The sequence below is a fragment of the Hevea brasiliensis genome, chromosome 14 (genome assembly GCF_030052815.1).
Source record: "Hevea brasiliensis isolate MT/VB/25A 57/8 chromosome 14, ASM3005281v1, whole genome shotgun sequence".
Taxonomy (NCBI): Eukaryota; Viridiplantae; Streptophyta; class Magnoliopsida; order Malpighiales; family Euphorbiaceae; genus Hevea; species Hevea brasiliensis.
In genome coordinates, this window is record NC_079506.1 from 19,026,835 (window position 1) to 19,041,157 (window position 14,323).

The following is a 14,323-nucleotide window of genomic DNA, read 5'->3' on the forward strand; positions in this document are numbered from 1 at the left end:
ATCTGAAGGGCGCTCCAAGAAGAGGTTTGTTATATGGTAATCATGGGCATTTGAAAGTTAAATGTTTTTCAGATGCCGACTGGGCTAGATCTAAGGTTGACAGGAGGTCAACTACTGGATATTACGTTTTTGTTGGAGGAAATTTGGTGTCTTGGAGAAGCAAGAAGCAGAGTGTAGTTTCTCGATCTAGTGCTGAATCCGAATACAGACCCATGGCACAATCAGCATGTGAGGTAATGTAGATACTTCAATTACTAGATGAAACAGGTTTTAAGACCTCCCTGCCTGCGAAATTGTGGTGTGATAATCAAGCTGCTCTCCATATTGCTTCTAATCCGGTGTTTAATGAGCGGACCAAACATATTGAGATTGATTGTCACTTTGTTCGTAAAAAGATTCAACAACAGATCATCTCAACAGGATACATCAAAACTGGAGAGCACAATTAACATCTATGCTCCAACTTGAGGGGGAGTGTTTACAAAAACTCTGAATGGAGCTAGGATTGACTACATTTGTAACAAGTTGGGCATGATTAACATCTATGCTCCAACTTGAGGGGGAGTGTTATGGAAAGTCAATCACTATATTATTTCTTTGTGTATTCTGTATTCTGTATTCCTATTTGGGATTTCTTATTTAGGATTTCTTCCTAATTAATAGAGCACAATTATAGGAATCAATTGTATATATATACCCATGTACAGATTAATTGAAATTAAGGAGAATCATCTCTTTCTACAAGCTGAAATCGTTTTAAGGATTTTAGAAGCTACAGAAATATCATTTTCGAAATCAAATTGCAAAATGAGTAACAGATATGGTTACTACAACCTACATCACAAAACAGGATACTGCCCAAACAACAATCCAAGACAGACAATTATGCTGCTTACAAGGATTCATGATATCAATATTTAGATTAACAATAAAAAAAAAAACTCACTCAAACTTACCAGTTTGGACTACCAAAGCATTACAATTCAAGATTTGGAAACACTAATGGTTGTTGCCATCTTCTTTGTCTGCTGATGAGGGGTCCAATGTGGCTTTCTTCATTGGGCTTGATTCGGCTGAGCCTGTACCCATCAACACTCGTTTGACTCCTCTTCCCACAACACCAAGATAAGTGACCGCAGCCCTATTTGTGTGAGCAGTGGGAACAGTTGGAGAGTCAAAACCTCCACTGCTGTTAGCAGCCGCCATCTGTGAAGAATTCACAATAGCTGGAGCTGCATTTTTCTCACCGCCTCTTGCCTTGGCAGATGCCATTCCCAGGATTTCAGAAAGAATAAATTTTGGGTTCAGGGCCAGCTGTTGAAGATCTTCAAGCTGCAAATCCAGAGATTTAAAATAAACACAGGATAGCTCAAAAGAATATTTCTAATATCTGATATAGTCATAATACTTGCCTTCTTTTCCAGCTCTCCAGATAGGCCATTTAGTGTTTCAATCTCTGATTCTTTATCTGTAACAGCTTTATCATTCTGCAAGCCATTGGATGACTGCTGGACACCCTCATCTAATTCAGAAATTGCCAATGATTTTGTTGATTCTGAGGAACTCTTTACTTCATTCACAAGCTGCTGCAGCCTTGACTTGCAAATTGACATTGCTTCCTTTTACCAGTCAGCATGATCATTTTAATCCATAAATTAATGAAAAAGAAACAGATGACAAATGGGACAAAAAAAAAAAAAAACCACAGAATAACTTCAATAACATTAAAATAGACCACAATAATGCAGTTTGGGGAAAACAGAATTTGGGTCTCCATTCTTTTTTCCTTTAGAATATGCCATTGATATCTAGTTTGGAAGAAGAAAATGAATTTACCAGGCTGGTGAAGTCTCCAACCATCCAGTAGCAGCTCTAGTCAATGCCCTCTTAATCATTCATGTATTGCTGAACCTGACATCTAATTATCTTCCCAAATAGAACCTCAGTGATCTTGTTCACATAACCATCCCAAGAACAAATCTTCAGCTATCCATAAGAAATAGTACAAAATTTTGGTCAGAATACAAATATGAACCCATAATACTCCTAACACTAAAACCGCAGAAAAGGAAAAAAGAGGAGAAATAGAGAGAAGTTGCCAAAACAAGAAGAGGCAAGAGACTAACCAATTTACAATTCATGATTGACTAATCCAATCACTTAAAAAAATTCAATTCCTTAATTGAGAATGTATGGTTGAAAATTACGGTAATTGTTGTGTTTATATCAATTTTCAGTGTGCTTAAGCTATACGGAAATGGGTAATTTTCAGTGTGCTTAAGCTATACGGAAATGGGTAATTTCATGCTCTCTGATTATCTTCTCAGCCAAATTGCAGATGAGAGTGGCAGAGATGAATTTGAGCCAATTGTTTTTTGGTCATTTCAGAAAAATGCTTTTTAAATCATAATTTATATATAAATTTTATATTTTTTTCCTTGCTCGTTCAGAGTTCTCAAGACCCACTCTCCTGTCCTATTACGGAAAGGATTTAAGATCGAAATCCTTAACAGTTTGGACATCTACGTACTTTCAACCTCTCTCTTTCTCTATATATATATATTTCAGTACGAGCTACAAAATATTACCCTAGTGCTAGCTCTTTTCTACTTCTGCAACTATGGTGGAATACCCGACTACGAGCTCCAAAAGATTACGGCTTTCTTTTCTTGAGTCAAACCAAACTGGTCTGAACTTCAACCTGAACTTCTGGAATTATACTTTTAAAGCTATCTTTCGTGCAAATCATTCACTTTAAGGCTGCTTGTTCTTCTTGGCGTTCCATTGCAGAATCCTATGTCTCTTCTTTCCCTCAAACACCATTGCTCCTTCTCCCTGGAAACCAAGAACATCATGTGCGTTGCTTCTTTAGTCTTGAGGACAATAAGGCATATCAGATCAAGAATATTGGTAACTTGTTCGGTGATGATGCTTGGTGCGTTGGGTCGTCTCATGGGTGGCTAGTGCTTTTGGATGATGAACCCTTCCTCCTCAACCCCTTTTCGCAAGTTCGAATTCAGTTGCCTACAATTGAGAGGTTCATGTTTCAAGTTCATAAATCCTACTTCATCCAGGAGTTGAGAAAGGATTTCATCAGCAAAGCTATCTTGTTGTCAGATCCATCTCATGACAACAACTATGGAGTTGTACTAATTTTCTGTTATCTTTCAAGGCTTGCTTTCTATAAGAAAGGTGATTCAGGTTGGACTGTTCTTAATGGTGCATCTCAGTGCTACTGTGATATCATATACTGTAATGATCTTCTTTATGCATTAACCTGTGACAATTCCATTCAAGTCTGGGATTTTCATGCTTCTTTGCCAATAAAGAAAAGGGAAATCCACCCTTCAGCCCCAAGAAAAATGGTGGAAGCTTCACAATGTTTTAGACGCACACATTTTTGCCAAATTTGCTGGAAATAAGGTATGTAGGGAATTTTGTTAATCCTGAGGGCAAAGTTGTTGATGAGGCATATCTTCTGAGTGCTGACGACACCCAGCCTTTGGTTTGCCCATATAAAACAATGATGTTTCATGTTTACAAGCTGGATTCCGGTGAGCAAAAATGGGTGGAAGACAATTTGAAAGATGAAGTACTGTTTCTTGGGGTTAACCACTCAATGTCACTCACAGCTCAGTATTTTTCAGGATTTGAAAAGAATTCTATTTACTTCACAGATGATAATTGGATCCAGATGAATGAGGACTGCTGTTACGGAGGCCATGATTTTGGCATCTTCAGCCTGGAAGAAAAACTTGTGAAACCTTTTTATGCCTGTGATTAAGGGAGGATTGATCCACCACCTTTTTGGATAGTTCCAAATCCATGGTGATGGAGAGACATATATGACTTATAGCAGTATACGGAGCTAGCAACTTGTCTTTAATTAGTTAATTTTGTCAATGGTTTGATTACTTGTCCTAATGTTAAAACATATTTCTTCTAAATCGCCTTGCAATTTTATTATCACTTTTCACCCTACAATCGGCAATTGGGCTCGCTGCACAAATATTCACTTTCCCTTTTCTTTATTCTTCTCGCGGGCCTGGCTGCATTATTTCACCAAGCAGAGCTTTCTCCCTTTATAAACTTCCACAATCGGTGAGATGAGTCCAATTTTAATTGGACTTCTAATAAAATTGGACTTCTAATACCAAATTATTGTACAATTAATCCAACACCGAAACTCTTTTTTTCTTAATTAATTTTAAAGTTTAAATCCTAATATAATTTCAACTTCAATTTTCAATATTGTCCTTAAAATATTTGAGGTTATTACTCATCTTTAAAATATTAAGGAATAGTATTTTTTTTTAAAATATAAATTACAGGCCTACAATTATATAGTATAATTTACAATTAAAACAACAATTGAGTGCATTATTTTTTTTAATATTTTAATAAGGTATTCATGGCTAGCTAATTAATTTTTCGCGTACCATAAACATTTATATACATAAAAAAAACTTTGTAAAATAATCAAGTAGTACTAATTAATTAAGCTATTTACTTTATATATTATGTTATGATTGCATCGATCTCTATTTTAATTAATTAAAAATTATGAATAATATATATATATATATATATATATATATATATATATATATATATATATATATATATGTTAATTTATTTAAGTATATTTTTCAGTGAATTTTTAATTAAAATAACAAATTTAATGTGAGATTTATTCATAAACCCGAATCAATTTAAACTCATCTTCAAAGTGGATTAAACTTAAAATTCATTTTTATGTAAAGCTGGCCAACTTACCATCCAATTAATAATTTTTTTTTGTGGGCTAGGGTTCAATTGAGTAGGTTGTTTCGGTTTATTGGGCTGATTGCTAATTTTTCACTATGGGCTTTATTGTCATGGTTTTATCGGTGATTCATTCCCGTTATTAATCTATGTGTGCATGTGTTCTATCTAAAACGAAAAAGAGGACAAAAAGCCAGGGACAGAGCCGGTGTGTGTGAGTTTAGGGCCAAAAAACCGAGGTAGGTCCATCTGCTAGTGGGATGGTCCTTTGAATCCCACATTAGTTCTAGAGTATGTTCGAGTGTGGGTTATATAAGAAAAAGACTCCATTAAAATTGCAATGTTTTTTAACAGTGGTCCATTCCTATTACTAACCTCTGTGTATATGTGTTCTATCGACAAAAAAAAATCAATGGTTAGTATAGTTTAAATAGCTCAACACCAATTCTAAACACAAACTCTATGACTATAAAATCTAAAAATCTCAAATCTGTAAATTTGTCCATTGCCAATTTACTTAAAACTACTCCATCCCAAGATCTCAAAAATAACAATAGTAATTCAATTTGCCTTAGATTCACAACTTTTGAGTTTTAAGCAAGCCAACATTAAACCAAATTAACAATGAGAAGCAAATCAATCAAGCTGAACAAAATCGTGCAAATAACACAAGCGGCCATTAGTTTTGTGCAAAGCAAGAGACTTCTACATGAAGAACATGTTGGATTTTGCTAGTAGTGCTAGGGTTAGTTATGGAAGCATAGCTGGTGGAACCGCTCAATTGCCTAAAAGTTTTAGTATCAATTCTTCAAGGGAAATCGACGGCCTATCATTATTCCAGGCAAGGGAAACCAGCTACCAAAGGGTCTAGTGGAATGAGAAGAAGTTATAGTGTTGGAGTGGGAAAGATTGGGAGAATTGATAAGGAAGCTTGTCCATTTAGAGAAGATGATAATGACGCCAAGACAAATTTGTATCCCAGATGTAGAGGCCATGCAATTAGAAGAGAATTCATATTAGATAGATAATTCCATAAAAAGGGTGTTTGACAGATGAGGAAAACTTGCTTAAACTCAATTCATCATGTATTTAGAATGTAAAAATATATGTGGGTGATATTGAGACTAACTCTCAGCTAACCAAGTCAACCAAGTCTGTTACTTAACAAATGAAATCCTTTTCAATTGCACAAATTCATTAGTTGTATTATCCCTAAGAATCAGGTTGTATAGTTTCTCATATCCTGCTGTTATATTCCAATCTTTGTACCACTATTTATATTTTGTAACCTTCACGCTTGAATCAACAAGAAAAAAAAAATCTTTTGTAGTAGCAAACCTTTTGTGGTATTAGAGCAAAAACTCTCCAATGAGTCCAGATCCTATAATGACAAACAAAAATGTCTTTAACCCACCTTAGCTCACCTCCATAGCCATTCCAATTAACCTGCAAAACGCCTTAATCACCATCAACGCTGCAACACAACTCCTTCTAAAATTATCTTCCAACAACTACGCTTGATGGCGCGCTCAATTTCATGCCCTCCTTATCAATCTTGACCTGACTGGATACATTAATGGAACAATATCCTGCCCTCCATCCACTATAACGATAGAAGTCACTTCTTCTAATCCTGCCCATACTATTTGGCTTCGCCAAGATAGCCTACTCCTTCATGCCATATTGGCATCAGTATCTGATTCATTAGTTTCACTAATTTTAGCCTCACAAACATCCAGCGAAGCTGCGGAAAAATTAACAAAATTCTTTGCTAACAAATCTCGCTCTCATGTCATGCATCTGAAAGAAAAGCTTTCTACATCTCATGGCTCAAAACCATTCTCTGAATACCTTCAATCCATTAAAACTATTGTTGATGAACTGACTCTTATTGACAAGCCTTTAACTGATGATGGTCTCACCATTCATGCTCTCATTGGTGTTGGATCAAAATTTCGTGAATTGACCATTGCCATTTGAGCCTGAGAAATGCCCGTCACTTTTGAAGAACTTCATGAAAAACTCACGGACTTTGATATCTTTCTCAAGAAAGAAAACTCATATGAAATTCCACCTTTACTGCCAATGTCACAAGACACAGCTCATAACCACTTAAAATTCCTTAAACTCTCAGACACGATTCACCTCTCAACCAAAAAATTTTTCTCACCCAAGAGGACAATCCTCTCGTCCCTTCCAGCCACGCAACAATGACTCTCGCACACAATCTTACGTGCAATGTCAGTTTTGTGATCACTATGGTCACATGGCGAAGACGTGCTTTAAAGTCAAGAACGGGAACCATTAATTCCCATTTGCAAATGCAGCAATTGCTTCCAGCGCAAACTCCTCCCAGTGGCTCCTTGATACTGTAACTTCACACCATGTCACTAGTGACCTTGGCAACCTGTCCATCCACTCCGAATATACAGGCCCAAATGAAATCCTTATAAGTGATGCTTAAGGTTTAACAATAACACATACAAGATAGACAACTCTTACCCATCCTTCAACTTCCTTTCATTTAAAAGATGTTTTATGTGTTCCCACCGTGAAAAAGAATCTAGTGTCTTTTTCACAATTTTATTTCACCAACAATGTCTCCATTGAATTCTTTCCTTTATTTTTCAAGGTGAAGGATCTCAACACAGGGGCGCTCCTCATTCAAGGCAGGAATAAAGACAACATATATAAGTGGCCAACGAAGGCCTATCCACCTTCCTCTGCTCCAATAACTACTGCTAGTGTCATGGTCAATTGGCATCATCGTCTTGGTCACCCGTGCCATAAAGTTCTTCACCACTTGTCCAAAAATAACTCTCATTGTTCCTTCTGGTAGCTCATTTTGTGAATGTTGTTCATGTAATAAAAGTCACCGATTACCATTTGGTGATTCTTCCTTGTCATCTAATTCCCCTTTAGAACTTGTGTACTCATATGTTTGGGGCCTTGCCCCTTTGCTTCTATGTTATCTTCGTTGATCATTATTCTCGTTATACATGTTTGTTTCCTTTAAAAATAAATCTAAAGTTGCTTTGGTTTTTCCAAAATTTAAGGCACAAGTTGAAAAATTTTTCCAAAAACCAATCCTTCGCCTCTACACTGATGGAGGGAACGAATATTTAGCTCTTAAGTCTTTCCTAGAGACATATAGGATACAACACCTGCTCACTCCACCTCATACACCGCAACATAATGGTATTTCCGAAAGGAAACACCAGCACATAGTTCAAACTGGTCTCACTCTTCTCCAAACCTCTTCCTTACCCATTCAGTTTTGGTCTCATGCCTTCCAAATTGCTTGCTACTTAATCAATAGGCTTCCTACACCAGTTATTTCCATGTTGTCTCCATGTCACAAACTTTTTTTTTCGGAACTGCTCCTAACTATTCAAAGCTTCAAATTTTCGGTTGCCCTTGTTTCCCTTGGCTTAGACCTTACACTCGTCACAAGTTACAACAAAAATCCTTTCCCTGTGTCTTTCTTGGTTACTCCACTTATCAAAGTGCTTATCTCTACTTTGACTACAAGATAAGAAAAACTTATGTCTCCAGACATGTTAATTTTGAAGAGTTCATTTTTCCTTATACCACTCATAATTTTACTCTTCCCAGAATTGCAGATTCGGTCAAATCTACTTGGGCATCCTTTGTTACTCAAACTCCTTAAAATATAAACATATATGTGGGTAAAACATAAATTTTATTACATTTATGTAATGAAATATACATTTTTTTTTCTCCATCTTTAAACTTTTTTTTTTAAATAAAATTTTGCTCTATTTTGAGAAAGTAAAATTAAACTTTCACCTTCTCCATAATCCAATATAAAGAAACCTTAACTGAACTTAGATTTCTTTTATTGTTATTAATTTCATTACACGTAACAAGCATGAAACAAAGATATTTTCTTTCTCTATTTCTTCTTCATTTTCTAGCCAAATCAACCGCACCAAATTATGCTATCTTAAAGTACATTTGCATTGGTATAAAAGAAAAATGCTAAAAAGATCCTTAATGACAATGAATTGCTTATAACATGTCTCCTTCATATAATATATATTGAGACATCTAAACGCAAATACTTTTTAGCATGAAGTAGATCATTTCAATTTTTATATATTGCTTTATTTAAATATGTTAACAATGATTATACTTGCACAATGCGCGGGCTAAAGTAGTTTTCACTGCTCTGTTCTCTGTTCCTAAATGAATACATAACATTGGGATATTGTTACAAGGAATTGACATGAAATTTTCTAAATGAACTCTCTCTCTCTCTCTCTCTCTCTCTCTCTCTCTCTCTCTCTCTCTCTCTCTCTCTCTCTCTCTATATATATATATATATATATATATATTAACAGTTCCATCTCTTTACAATTACAAAACGTTCATGCATGTGCTTTGGCACCTAATATATTTGTTAGCATTCCATCCTTCCTCGTCCTTTTAGGGCCTAATTGAAAGAGAACAATAAAGTAAATAGTATCAAGACAAGCACAACATACCCAAATTTGTGGGAAATCTTTAGACAAGAAATAATGGTATCTCCTATCAATGGTAGTGGAGGGACCCTTCTTCTATTGCTCTTTCTTTGTGTTCATTGATAAGACCAAAATTATTAAGAAAAAAGGGAAAAAAAATTGCAAACGTTATTAGACTAAATGTAACACAGATTATGAGATATTTGTTTCCATCAAATTTTAGTACCTGTTTAGCATTGTGATTGGAAGGCCAAAATTACTTTTCAAGAAACAAACGCCATTTTAGATGCTATGGAAAAAAAATTATTTTGTTATTTTATTATTTTTATAACAAAAACTTATTAAATTTAATTTTAAAGTCATTTTGTAATTTTTAATACTTTCTATTTAATATATTTAAAAAAAATACTTTTCTCAACCACACCTCCAATGATAATGCCAAACAGACCCCTTAGAGGTAGCTAAGAATTTTATCATGGAAATCCAATATAAGAATGACATAATTCAAACCTTCATCTCATAGATTGCGGCAAGGTCAGTTACATAGAGTATAGAAATTTCAGCACCTTGATACTAAATTATCTATCAGGAGGAAACCGGAAAGAAAAAGAAGAGAAAATTCTATTATGATGAGATCTTTCTTGACACCAAAGACACACATAGAGACATATTTAATTTGTCTTATAGAAAAGTGAAAATGTTCTTTTCATGGATTGCGAAATTTTGGCAACTTGTTTGCAAGTTTTCCATCAGAGCAGGTTTTCATTCACGGTATGCAAAGGAATTGACCATAGAATAAGTCCATTGTATTGATCTCCCTCTTATCTATTTAGTGTAATGGGTTATTATCAGAAGCACTAAAATAAGTGCAGGTTATTTTCTGGGAAGTTTCTCTTTTTATTTTTTTACTTTTTTTTTTCCTCCAAGAGATGACAAACTTCACCTTCCCAATAAAGCAAATAGAAACTATCTATAAACATGGATTTCCTGGTTTCTGATTTGCATATAAGCACAACTTGAGAGTTAAAACTGAAAATGATGAGCATTTCAGTTTTTGGTTTGCTTCTTGCAATTCCTTTTCTCTTAACCAGAGAATCTGATTGTAATGGAGATTCCCCTTTCAAAAACTGTTCACGATCTGATCTCTCAGCCCTTAATGACTTCAAAAATGGCCTTGAAGATCCTGGGAATAGGCTTTCATCGTGGCAATGGAGCAAATGTTGTCAGTGGCATGGTATCAGCTGTGACAATAGAACTGTTGCTGTCATTTCCATTGATCTCCATAACCCATATCCAGTAAATCCGGTATATCATTCAAGTTTGAGCAGGTATGGATTTTGGAACTTGAGTGGGGAGATTAGCCCTTCATTGCTAAAACTCAAGTCCTTGCAATACTTGGACTTGAGTCTCAACACGTTTAAAGACATTCCAATCCCTGAATTTTTAGGATCTTTGCAAAGCTTGCGATATCTGAATCTATCAAAAGCTGGGTTTAGTGGTGAAGTTCCTCCATCTTTAGGGAACCTCTCTAGCTTGCAGTTTCTTGATGTTTCTTCTGAATATTCACTAATGGCTAGTAATCTTGATTGGGTGACCAGTCTTGTCTCACTGAAACATGTTGTTATGGATGGAGTTGACCTTTCTGTGATAGGATCCAACTGGGTCAGAGTGTACAATGTGCTTCCACATCTGACTGGCTTGCATCTTTCAGGATGTGCCTTGTCTGGTTCCATTTCATTTCTTAGCCCAATTAATTTTACTTCACTATCTGTGCTAGACCTTTTTTTCAACAATATTAATTCATTGTTCCCTAACTGGCTTTCTAATATTAGTAGCCTAACCTATGTTGATTTAAGTATGGCTGGTTTCTATGGTAGAATACCACTTAGTCTTTCTGAGTTACCAAATCTTCAGTACTTGAGTCTAGGTAGCAATAATCTCTCTGCAAGTTGCTCCCAGTTGTTCAGAGGGAGTTGGCAAAAGATAGAGGTTCTTGATTTTTCTTTCAATAATATTCGTGGGAAACTTCCTGCTTCCATTGGAAACATGTCATCTCTCATCAATTTCAATCTATTTGACAACAGTGTGGATCGTGGGATTCCTAGCTCCATTGGTAAACTTTGCTACTTGGAAAATTTTGATTTATCTATTAACAAATTGACAGGTAGTTTGCCTGAAGTCCTTGAAGAAACGCATTGGGGTTTAAACAGTCCCTTGCCTAGTTTGATGTACTTGAGCCTATCCAACAATCATTTAGTTGGTAATTTGCCAGAATGGTTGAGTCAACTTAATAATCTTGTAGGATTGTCTCTAGACTATAACTTGTTTCATGGCCCCATCCCTGCTTCTTTAGGAAACTTACAAAACTTAACTGGTGTAAACCTTTCGGGGAACCAACTGAACGGGACTCTTCCTGATAGTTTTGGTCAGCTTTCTCAGCTATCTGCCTTGGATGTTTCCCTTTATAATCTGATAGGTTCAATCTCTGAAGTGCATTTCTCAAAGCTTAATAAATTGAAGTTCTTGGGATTGAGCTCCAATTCATTCTTTTCCAATGTCAGTTCCAATTGGGTACCTCCATTCCAGGTCCAGGATCTTGAAGTAGGTTCATGTCATCTGGGTCCTACTTTTCCAGCTTGGCTAAGAACACAAAAAGAAGTTACATCGCTTGATATCTCCAATGCCAGCATCTCTGATTCCATACCAAACTGGTTCTGGGATATTTCCTCCAACCTGTCACTGTTAAATGTTTCTTTTAATCAGTTACATGGCCAGCTAAAAAATCCTTTGACTGTAGTTCCCTTTGCAGATGTTGATTTGAGCTCCAACTTTCTAGAAGGACCAACTCCCCTTTCCACTTTTGAAATTGAGTTGCTAGAACTCTCCAACAATCGTTTTTCAGGTCCTATTCCAGAAAAACTTGCTCAATCCATGCCAAACTTGGTCTTCCTCTCTCTTTCAGGTAACCAATTGACTGGAGATATCCCAGTCTCTATAGGAGCTATGGTGTCCCTTGTGGTCCTTGATCTTTCAGGTAACAGCTTATCAGGTAGCATTCCTTCAAGCATTGGGAATTGCTCTTTCCTAAATGCAATGGATCTTAGCTTCAACAAATTGTCCGGGGAGATTCCATTGTCTTTTAGTCGGTTAAATCAGCTCAGGTCACTTCATCTGAGCAATAATAAACTTACAGGAAGCCTTCCATCATCTTTTCTAAATTTATCAAACTTGGAGACTTTGGATCTTGGTAACAACAGATTATCGAGTGAAATTCCACCATGGATTGGAAGTGGTTTTGCAGACCTTAGAATTTTGAGCTTAAGGTCAAATGCATTTTTTGGTGAAATTCCTTCCACTCTGTCAAATTTAAGCTCACTGCAGGTCCTTGACCTTGCTAAAAACAATTTGGCTGGAAGCATTCCAGTCACTTTTGGAGATTTTAAAGCCATGTCTCTGGAACAGTACATAAATGAATATCTACCGTATGGGAAATACAGAGGCGTTTACTATGAAGAAAGCTTGATTGTGAATATAAAAGGTGGGGCTCAGAAGTATACAAAAACTCTTTCCTTGGTCACTAGTATAGACCTTGCCAGCAACAACTTACATGGAGAGTTTCCTAAAGAAATCACAAAATTGGTGGGCTTAGTGGCTTTGAACTTGTCAAAGAACCAAGTCATCGGTCAGATTCCTGGAAGCATTTCAAACTTGCGGCAAATTTCTTCTCTTGATCTTTCGCACAATAGGCTCTCAGGTGCAATTCCTTCCAGCATGTCTACATTATCATTTTTAGGTTACTTGAATTTGTCCGACAATAACTTCTCAGGCATGATCCCTTATATGGGGCATGTGACAACTTTTGATGCATCATCTTTTGATGGGAACTCTGGTCTTCGTGGAGCTCCACTAGTCCTCAAATGCCCTGGTAATGATTCAGATGGAGGAGGAGGTTCCATTGTAGAAGACAGTAGTGATGGTTTCAGTGACATGTGGTTTTACTTGAGCATTGGCTTGGGATTTGCAGTAGGTATTTTAGTTCCTTTTCTGATTTTTTCTATCAGAAAACCTTGGAGCCATGCCTACTTCTTGCTTGTGGACAAAACTGTTGATAGACTACTATATTTGGCCTGCAAAACTGCTACTCGTTTCAGGAATCGTTGCAATTTCCAAGCCTAATTTCATTAAGTGCTTTAGTGCAAATCCGGTGGAAGTGAGTTTCATATAAAATAAAGGCATGTAATTCATCTGGTCTTGTCCTACTCTGTTGCATAACATAATCTCTTTTAGCTTCAAGCATTTTGTAACATATTAGTGAATTTGCATCAATTCATGGTAGACAAGATGTTTCACCTTCATTTTAGCTTCAAGCACTCAATAAAGATCTCTTCTTACATCTTTATCTCTCAATTCCTTAGCAGTGGGGAGATAAATAAGGGGTCCAGGGCCAATTTCTTAATAAGTAACATTCAAATCCATTTCACAGATGGTAAAATAAGATCTGCAGCAAAATATAGTCACACTTCTCAAATCTCAACAATTTTTTTTTTCCAAAGAACATATTCCCCCTCTTTGAAAACTAGAATTTTGTAAGAATTCAATTCAATTGGTTTTTTTTTTTTTTTTTTTTTTTTTTTTTTTATCAATTCTCATGTTTGGAATGAAATACTTCAATTAATTTTTATTTTAAAAGAAATAAATATAAGCATGATTGTATATTTATTTTTTTTGTAAATCTATATCTATATATATATAAAGCATAGTGTTATTCTCAAGGAAATGACATGTGATACTTTTCTTGAAAAACTTGTCACGTGTCACCTTCTATAAATGCTTTTCTCTATACTAATTATTATTTAGTTTTTTTTATTTCTCTTTTAATTATTATTGTTATTTATAATATTACCTTGACATTTATTATTTAAATTATTATTTTTGTTAAAATTTAATTTTTAGAACCGTACCGATTTAAATCATGAAACCAAATTATAAATTTTAGAAATCGAACTAAAATAGATAAAAAACCGAATCAAACCGAACCGCTCTATTTCGGTTCGGTTTGGTTCAAACCGATCGGT

General features: G+C 35.6%; 2 protein-coding genes and 1 pseudogene across 2 annotated transcripts; 2 read left to right on the top strand and 1 right to left on the bottom strand.

The window, feature by feature from the left end:
- Positions 1–999: 999 nt before the first annotated feature.
- Positions 1,000–1,615, bottom strand: LOC131172824 (uncharacterized). The gene is made up of 2 exons (XM_058134360.1): positions 1,413–1,615; positions 1,000–1,332 (listed from the first exon to the last, which is right to left on the bottom strand). Exons 1-2 carry the CDS (start codon positions 1,611–1,613, stop codon positions 1,000–1,002), a joined length of 534 nt encoding a protein of 177 aa, XP_057990343.1. The 5' UTR covers positions 1,614–1,615.
- A 677-nt stretch (positions 1,616–2,292) lies between these two features.
- Positions 2,293–3,832, top strand: LOC131172825 (putative F-box protein At4g17565; annotated as a pseudogene).
- Positions 3,833–10,283: 6,451 nt separating this feature from the next.
- Positions 10,284–13,474, top strand: LOC110645288 (receptor-like protein EIX2). The gene is made up of 2 exons (XM_058135640.1): positions 10,284–12,434; positions 12,585–13,474. Exons 1-2 carry the CDS (start codon positions 10,284–10,286, stop codon positions 13,422–13,424), a joined length of 2,991 nt encoding a protein of 996 aa, XP_057991623.1. The 3' UTR covers positions 13,425–13,474.
- Positions 13,475–14,323: the final 849 nt, after the last annotated feature.

Excerpts from the sequence above, each read along its gene's own strand:
- LOC110645288 (XM_058135640.1), top strand. The coding sequence starts at position 10,284 with ATGATGAGCATTTCAGTTTTTGGTTTGCTTCTTGCAATTCCTTTTCTC. Across the intron at positions 12,435-12,584 it reads TTCATCTGAGCAATAATAAA|TTTGGTGAAATTCCTTCCAC; the intron begins CTTACAGGAAGC and ends TCAAATGCATTT.
- LOC131172824 (XM_058134360.1), bottom strand. The coding sequence starts at position 1,613 with ATGTCAATTTGCAAGTCAAGGCTGCAGCAGCTTGTGAATGAAGTAAAG. Across the intron at positions 1,333-1,412 it reads CTGGAGAGCTGGAAAAGAAG|CTTGAAGATCTTCAACAGCT; the intron begins GCAAGTATTATG and ends CTGGATTTGCAG.